The sequence below is a fragment of the Erythrolamprus reginae genome, chromosome 3 (assembly GCF_031021105.1).
Source record: "Erythrolamprus reginae isolate rEryReg1 chromosome 3, rEryReg1.hap1, whole genome shotgun sequence".
NCBI classification, from domain to species: Eukaryota; Metazoa; Chordata; class Lepidosauria; order Squamata; family Dipsadidae; genus Erythrolamprus; species Erythrolamprus reginae.
Window position 1 is genome coordinate 119332717 of NC_091952.1, and position 9294 is coordinate 119342010.

Below are 9294 nucleotides of genomic sequence, written 5' to 3' on the forward strand. Positions count from 1 at the left end.
GAATCAGAATACTAAACTGTTGTATTTAATTACTTCCCGGCATTTTGTAAGTACCAGTAGAAGGGAGTATATGTAGCTTTAGTGCTTTTTAAAAACTGAATATTACATTGTTGAAAATATGTATGTATGCAAACCTAGTGATAAAGACACTCACCTCCCACTCAGAAGGTTGAGAGTTCAGTACTAGGTAGAAGCAGCCATTTCTTTCCTCGGGTGCAAAGAAAAAATATCTGTGGCTAACTCCATGTAGGAGGGGCAACAGGAAGGGCATCCAGCCAGTAAATGCCCAAGTTAATATAATTGTCCCAATTCTACCCCAAATACAGGATCATTAAAAATGGAGTTTATTGTTAAAAATATATATGCACAAATTTTAATGCATATTGAAATCCACTTTTTTCTAGAATTTTTTTGGGGAAAATCATTTGTATTAATCTCTCATAATAATTATGAGGTTTAATATGATTAATTATATTAACCCAATATTCAGTGTCAAGTGACCAAAGCTGTGCTACAATTTCTTCTTACAGGTTTGGCTGTTTTTTCCTTAGTTTTTATGAGTCACAGATTGAATAAGTTACTTCAAAATAAACATAGAATCAGGGTATAGAAGAATTGGATAAGGATAATTAGAATTTAACTTCCCTAATAGAGAAAATATTTCTCATTTTAAAATAAAAATTGCAGAGAATGCAAGGATGAACTGGAAGAGAAAAAGCAAGAACTTCTTGACATGGAAAAGATGCTGACGGAAAGAAATTGGGATTTGAAACAAAGAGCAGCTCAGGTTAGAAGAATATGTAAATTTAATAAGCATTTAAGAGTGATTGGGGCATTATTAGTAAATATATTTGGGGTGCATATTTCTATTAATTCTCTACAAGTTTAGTGTGTAGAGGTAATTCTGAACATATAACCATTTGTTTAATTATACAGTGATCCGTCGAGTATCGCGAGGGTTACGTTCCAAGACCCCTCGCGATACTCGATTTTTCGTAATGTAGGGTTGCGGAAGTAAAAACACCATCTGCGCATGCGCGCCCTTTTTTTTCATGGCCGCGCATGCGCAGATGGTGGAGGTGGGGAGCGACGAAAGTGTGGAAGCCGACAGATTGCTTTGAATGTCGGCTGCCCCCGCCCCCCCAGCGCCCGCTCGCTCGCCGCTCGCCCGCCCTTCGCCCGGCCACCTGCCGTTCGCTCGCTGATCGCCCGGCCACCCGGGTTCGGGGGGTGCTGGGAAGCCCCCCAGGCCGGCTGCGACCTTTTAAAACAGTCGCGCCGCTTCCCAGCTGAGTCCTGAAGCCAAACGCGGAAGTTCGCCTTTGGCGTTTGGCTTCAGGACTCAGCTGGGAAGCTGCGCGGCTGTTTTAAAAGGTCGCAGCCGGCCTGGGGGGCTTCCCAGCACCCCCCCGAACCCGGGTTGGGGGTTCAGGGGGGTGCTGGGAAGCCCCCCAGGCCGGCTGCGACCTTTTAAAACAGCCGCGCTGCTTCCCAGCTGACTCCCGAAGCCAAATGCGGAAGTGGTTTTTTTTTTAATTAATTTTTTTTTTTAAATCGCGATATAGCGTTTCGCAAAGCTTGAGATCGCGAAACTCGAGGGATCACTGTACTTTGAAATCAAGACAGCTTTGCAAAAAGAGATTATGATCCATCCTGAAGTTATGATTATTTCACCAGCCTTGTGGTCACAATTTTGTGGTTGGCAATCTGCTTGCATTTACAACTGTTGCAGTGCCTTTCAGTCACATAGTGACAATTTGCAGCTTTCCAGCTGGCTTCAACACAGTCAACTGGGGAAACTAGAATCACTTAACAGCCATGTGATTTGCTTAGCAGCTGTGGTAAAATGGTCATAAAAGTGGGTCCTGTCACATGATGACTTGCTTAATGGTTGCATAACTTAGCAATCAATTCAAGTCCCAATTGTGGTCATGAGTTGAAGTTTACCTATAATATTTGTTTCTATTTTCATATTTTGTCTTTCCTTTTTTAAAAGGTTACACAGTTGGATATGTCAATTCGTGAATACAGGGGAGAAATGGAACAGAAAATAATTACATTGCAAGGTAGCTTGGAAAAAACAGAGCTGCAGATAAAAGATTACAATAAACAGGTATTGTTATTGTTCAAAATGCTTTTTGAAACAATTGCTTCTAGTTGCTTACTTTCCACAAATGTCTGATGTGAGGAGTTTTAATTCCTCAAATAGTTATTCTCTTTATAACTTACTTGCTTACATTTTGCTATCAGGTTGAAAGTTTGGCAAGCAAGGTACAATGTTCAAAAGAGGAGCTTCAAGAAAAACAGTGTAATATTCTCCAACAAGATCAAGACATAAATCGTCTTAGAAAAGAGAATGAACAAAAGCAGCAAAGAATAGCAGATACTGAGAAAGTAAGTTTCTCGTCTATTATTTTCTTCCTTTTTTCAATACTCCAGGTTTCTAATCTAACCAGTGTTGTACATACTTCTGGTCAGTTGGAGGATGATGAAGAACTTGAGGACTCTGATACAGATAGTGTTTATGAATTAGTGGTGGGCCTTGGGTTACAGGTAGTAGAACAGGTGGGAGGGCAGCCACAGGATGTTGCTATGAGTCCAGAATCTAGCGAGGAAGTATGAAGTGTATTTTGAATATGGAAGGAAGAGGATAAAGATGGAGTTTCTTTGTTTATGAAATACTGCATTTATTAAAAGTTATTTGTAATAGCTAAAATTCTACCAGAAACCAGAACAACCAGGTACTTATTTAATCAATAATATATGATAAGGAATAAAAGAGACTATTGTCTGAAATATGTTCCACTGAATTCATTGAAGCTTACTGAAATGTAGCTTGTTTACTTTTCCACGAGAACATGCCAGTATTTTTGCATTTCATTTTTAATACTGCTGATTTTTTTCTTTCTCTTTAGAGAAGTTTATATACATATCTGCCAAAAAAGAATATTGTTCCATCTGTCTGATGATTTTAACATACTCTAGAACTCTGTTTTTCAGACAGCAGATCTGACTTTAGAATAACAAATAAGAACTAAAAATAAAATAACAGGAAGATAAAGGTTTCTTACTGTGTAAAAAAAAAACTTTTCTCTTTTTAGAAGCTGAAAGATCAAGAAAGGTGTATTGCAGAACACTATAAAGAAATACTTGATTTGGGGCAACAGTTGAGACTGGAAAGGGAAGCAATGAAACAAGTTCATGTGGATCTATTAGAGAGTCGCCGCCAACAGGCTCAAGCTCAGAGAGATGTGGACAGGATCTCTCTTGAACTGGAAGAAGTGAACCATGTCTCACATGAAAAAGTAACCAATTTTACAGATTAATTTTATGAGAAATCGGCTATCTCAATGCAAGATTCTTTTCAGTATCAGTTTAATGTGTAGACTAGAACATGATTCAGAGCACAGTTTCAAATGGGGAAAGACAAAAGGTTAAAGCTAACCAATAATGCTAGATTAGTTTGCAAATGAAGTAAAACAAGTATTTCAGACCTCGGGTGATAACCTTTTCTTAAACTTGTGGAGAAAACCTGAAAAAGGTCTGGTTCTTTTAATGAATAACAGAGAAGTGTTTGAACATTAATACAAAATATTTCAAGAATAGTTGTAGATATGTTTTCTTGATTTGTTCTGGAAAATTAGTAGCAATCTTCTATATAAGCAAAGTTGAGATATTTGGTATTGCTTAAAATATTTTTGTTTTTAATAATGCTAATTTAATATTTTTAAGAAAATATGACAAGATACATTGATTTTGTGTTGGGGGCATAATTTTCTTTCAGGAAACCCGTATAAATAATCTGGCAGAACAATTGGGAGCAGCTCAGGTGCGAGAAACTGAGTTAGAAGCAAGGATGCAATCTGAAGTTAAAAGGCTCATTGCAGAAATACATTTGCTAAAACAGTCTTTTTTATCAGAGGTGAGAAAAAATTGTTCTTTCCCATTTATTTCATCTTAGGTATGAGAGAATGAGAAACTCTATGTTTTGGCTTTATGTTTGGCTCTAAGAATTGGCTCTAGACAGACTTTCCTTTTTTTTATCTTGAAATAATTTCTTTTGTACCAAGTTTATATGAAATAATTTCAAAGCAAGCCCACTGAAATGACTGTTTAGACCTATGGTTCTCAAGATGTAATGATTCTGCTGGATCCCCGGGCAGATTGGAGGGGGCATGGAGTGCTGCTAGCAGCGGATCCACAGCAGGGACCTGCAGGATCTTTGCTAGGTCAGGAGCCACATTATACATTTTTTTCTTAGCTGACAACTGTCAGCACCAGTAAGCTTGCTGGGTCAGAGCTGTCATTCGGGCTGTGGGAGAGAACAGGCTGGCTGTAACCTGATACCTGCTTGCTGCTGTGATCAGCTATCAGTGTGGATGCATACCGATGACATCAGACGGTCCTGCATCTGGCTGGAACAGCTGAGAAACAGCTTCTACTGATTCCAAGCCTGCTTACAATATTGGATGACAATTAACCACTGGGGTGTGGCGTGGGTAGTATAAAAGATGGTGGGAAGCACACAATAAGCAGCTCTGACAAAACTTACACTTTGCCATTAATACTGTTTGTCAGTTCATGCTGGAGGAGGAATAAAGGAACTTGTTACAAACAAGGATTGTTTGTATACTTTTTCTTTCTATACTGGAACCTGACAATGACGAGTTGGGACCCATCCCTGGAGAAGATCACAAACAGTTTGGTTGATGAAACCACCTTCGCTTCAGAAGTACGTTCAAGAACAATGGGTCCATTAGGTCCTGGACCAAGGGTTGCTCTGTGACAGAGTTTCATGGTGCTAGGCCAACTGCAATCTTTGCCTTATATAACAAAGAATTAAACAGGTGGATGGGGAACAGTCCAATGAAAGATGGCTGCTCTAGTTGAACACCTTCATCCTCAGGCAGCTCCAACTCCAAGTTCCCATCCCCTGCCGAAGCCTGAAACTGATTGTCCCTGTAAGATGGGTCAGACCTCTGGTCCAATGGATCATAATCCTCTGCAGGAGCTTACTCCAGATAGTTTCTGTACTTATAGACTCTCCTTGTGTCTATTTGGGCCTGCTGTCTGTACTGTTGAAGGCCTTCTGCAATTCCCTGCCGGATTGGCTCTGCTACAATCGCTTTCCTACTGTCAGGTATGACTGGGCCGGGGTCATCCAGGGACCTGAGGCCTGCAGCCATAGGAATGAAGGTGGTCTCTGGCGCTATGACTCTCTGGCTAGTAGTTGTCAGAGTTGCCTCCTCTTTGCTGAGTGCCAGGCATGGATGGTAGAGCCAAATATGTTGATAAAATGAAACAGAACTGCTATTTAAATTTGTATTTTGAAATATTAAAAAATAGTATTTGAAATATATTTTGTCTTCAGAAACTTTCCCATGAAGAAGAACAGACAAAGTGGCAGCAGTCACTATCTAAATCTCATCATGTTAATGGGCAACTACAACAGATCAAAATAGAACTGGATGATGCTCAAGACACAGTTTATAATCTGCAACAACAGCTTCAGTCCAGAGATGATACGATTCAAGCAACAAATGAAAAGTTGCTCCTTAAAGTGAGTTAAGAAAGGAATAGTATTAGATATAAGGTTATCATTTCAATTCATTTTATAGGTACTTGCAAGACATTTTTATTAACATTGAAATCTATTTTAATCTCAGTTGGTCACTAGTAAATTATTTTACTTCAGTCTATCATCACTCTCTCCTCCTGTTATTCAAATATTATTTCAGATAATTGCTTAATTTGTAGAAATAATATTGGAGATGTTTGTTTAATAACAATAATCTAGCCATGTATGTTGTTCATAATATTTTTATTAATCAGAAATACTATCAATATTTTTGTTAAAACAAGTAGCTTCTGTTAAGATGACCCCTGATCACCTAATTTCTACAAACCTTTAAATTCGTGTTGCACTATAGGAATCTGAGCTTACAAGATTACAAACAAAAATTGCAGTTCATGAAAGAACAGCAAGCATCAAGCAACTAATAGAACATCATTGGTTTGATGATCAAGGACTTGACTTTGCCAAGCAGGCTACTTGCAGAAAACTACGCCGTTCAACAAGCACCAATGATCTAAATATTAAGGACAACAAAAATGTACTAAGTCAAAATCAGACAGTTACACTACACTCTTCCGTGAGTTCTGAAATGTCAAAATATATATCTCATACTTCATCAAAGAGTTTGAATGAATCTTCCTTTGATCCTTTGACATACAATGTAGAAGAAGAGGTAACTTGTAACAGTAATGACTTTCAAATGACTCAGTGGCATGCTGAAATATATCAACAAGGAGATAAAGGATTCTGAAAATTCTTCACTATAATTTTTGTCTGCTGTAAAGAAAAATCAAGTATGTATTTCTGTACTTATATTTCTTAGCTAAATGGAGTATAATATACATTGTCACTGAAGTAACTTTTCATGCAAATATTACCTTTTAAAATGTAAGCAGAGTAATTTCTAACACAGAGACATTAACTGAAGTTAAATCAACAATTTCCTCCCCAAAAGGCCAAGTGCAATACATGAAAATAAAACACTGAGTGGAATAAAAACTAAATTGGAGCTGTCATATTTGTAGAATATTTAGCACATCGACGTCAATGTTTTACAGGTAGTTCTTGACTTACGACCACAATTGAGGCCAAATCTTCATTAAATGAATTTTGCCCCACTTTATAGCTTTTTGCGCCATAGTTGTTAAGTGAATCACTGCAGTTGTTAAATTAGTAACATGATTAACTGAATCTGTCTTCCTCATTGACTTTGCCTGTGAAAAGGTCACAAAAGGTGATCACATGACCCCGGAACACTGCAACCATCATAAATGAGAGTCAGTTGCCAAACACCTGAATTTGATCATATGACTATGGGGATACTTCAACACTCAAGTGTGAAAAATGGTCATGTCACTTTTTTCAGTGCTGTTGTAACTTGATCACTAAAAGAACTGTTATAAGTATAGGACTACCTGCATTTACTATGGTCATTGACATCCAGATGAAAGATGTAAGAAGATCATCATAAATTTATTTTCTCAGAATTAAATTGGATAATGTTTTGGAGAGCTTTTTTCCAAGAATTAAAAATGCAATGAATGTGAGAAATAAATGTCATCCTAAATATGTCATCCTAAATATAAATAGATGTTTATAGTAGCAGCTCAAATATATTTTAGTTATTTATTTTATTATTTGGATTTCTATGCCACCCCTCTCTATAGACTCAGGGGTCAGGGCAGCTTACAAAATGTGAATAATACAAAAAAGGACATGTAAGAAACTCAAAGTTAAAACAATCTAAAAATAGACTGAACCCCCAATTATTAAAAAAACAGTCACTCATATTCATTCCGTTTACATTCATATGTTCGTCTCAGTTGTGTCAAAGAAGTCTTCAGATCATTTTACTACAGTTAGTCCTTACCTTATGACCACAATGAGCCTGGAATTATAATTATAAATTATTTCAGTCATAAATTGAGTCACCATGTGGTTGCACTTGATTTTATGACCTTTTTTTGCAATGGCCTTTATCTGTATCAATATTAAATGAATCAAATGTGGCTGTAAATCTGAATCCAGCTTATTCAATGGGCCTTTTTGCAGGAAAAGGCAAAAAAGTCACAAAACATGACTGCAACCAATCAAATATGAGCTGACTGCCAATGGCATATGGCATTAGAGAGCATAAGTGGGTTATGCACTTGGCAAAATTGAATATATTTTAATGACTACAAATTTCTGAAGGTTATAGACTATAGAATAGAATAGAATTTTATTGACCAAGTGTGATTGGACACAAGGAATTTGTCTTGGTGCATATGCTCTCAGCGTACATAAAAGAAAAAGATACATTTGTCAAGAATCATGTGGTACAACACTTAATGATTGTCATAGGGGTCAAATAAGCAACGAAGAAACAATCAATATTAATAAAAATCTTAGGATACAAGCAACAATATAGAAATGATGGGTGAAGGATGAGACCATGGTTCTATTTTGCAGTGGACTTTTTTATTTATAAAGTTACATTTGGTGATATGCCTTTCATACCGGACTCCCTAGATATGTTTTTTTATCATTAAGGAGATTGGTGTTATGGCCCCACAGTGGCTTTCATGACATTTTGAATTTGACTTCTTATATGGTCTTGTAGAATCCTGTACAGAAAGAGATATAGTTTGTTATATAATTTATAGCTAGCAAAAGAATCTTTCCATAAGATTACAGTACAATACATACAACTATGTCAAAATACTGGACATTTAAATTATTTTGTAAATTCTGAGATTGAGCTCTTTTGATTTTAGAGAGAATACTTTTAAATATGTACAAACAACATCTCCTAAAATCTCAGAAACTAGAGGTATTACTGAAGCAAAATTTCTATCTAGGAAGATTGTATATTGCACAGTGCTTTTTTAAATAAGAATTTGAGGTCTTAGTGAACTTCATTATAAAATATTCTTTTAACAAAAATGTATTTATTTCAGGAAGAAAGTTTATGAAGAAATAGTGTGCTGGCATGCAATTGACCACAGATGGATTTATGGGCCTGGCATTTATGGAGTTCATAACATTCTATAGAAACCACAAAAAATGTTTAGTAACTATCCACTGAAAATTATTTTCTGTGCTACTTATTGAGTATTTTTATTTCTTAAACTAGTAATATTCTTTTATTACGTTTACTAATAAAGTGAAATCCACAAAAATCATTTTAAAATAAAACTTTTCATTAAACTTAAAAATGTCAGCTAAACACAAAATTTATAACCAAACAGATAATATAATATTGCCCTATATTAAAAAAATACTACTAATAATGATAAATGTGATTGTACGTATAAAATACATGGATTCTGAATGGAAGTTTATAGCCATGTGCATTTGTCTGCACATAAAACTTATACACATTAGCTCATACACTATTGCATAACCATGATCAAAAGAATGACACATACTCCCTCTGCCAGGATCATTCGTATCTGGGGAAAAGTAAATAAGGAAGCTTTCCTGTTTTAATTGGGCACTAAGCCTGTCCCAGATTATTCCACCGTTATGAAACATTGTGATTTTTCCTACATGTATTTATTTTAGATTCTATCTCTTGATGATGCAAGAATTTAATGCAGTGGAAAGAAACATATACGTGTGGGGGGGTGGGGTTTACATATATACATACATACATGTATACACCCTTAGACATAATAACTTATCATAGAACTTTTAAGCCATTTTTTTCCAGTTCATCTTATCACATATATTGGGAT

At 36.3% G+C, this 9294-nt stretch overlaps 1 protein-coding gene across 1 annotated transcript in view; it reads left to right on the forward strand.

The window, feature by feature from the left end:
• CCDC18 (coiled-coil domain containing 18) overlaps positions 1 to 8660 on the forward strand; it is a 38484-nt gene extending 29824 nt beyond the window's left edge. The window contains 9 exon segments of the mRNA XM_070746484.1: positions 688 to 787; positions 1997 to 2113; positions 2251 to 2394; positions 3102 to 3305; positions 3785 to 3922; positions 5372 to 5560; positions 5931 to 6278; positions 6280 to 6369; positions 8515 to 8660. Coding sequence (XP_070602585.1) covers positions 688 to 787; positions 1997 to 2113; positions 2251 to 2394; positions 3102 to 3305; positions 3785 to 3922; positions 5372 to 5560; positions 5931 to 6278; positions 6280 to 6342 — 1303 coding nt within the window. The 3' untranslated portion in view covers positions 6343 to 6369; positions 8515 to 8660.
• Positions 8661 to 9294: the final 634 nt, after the last annotated feature.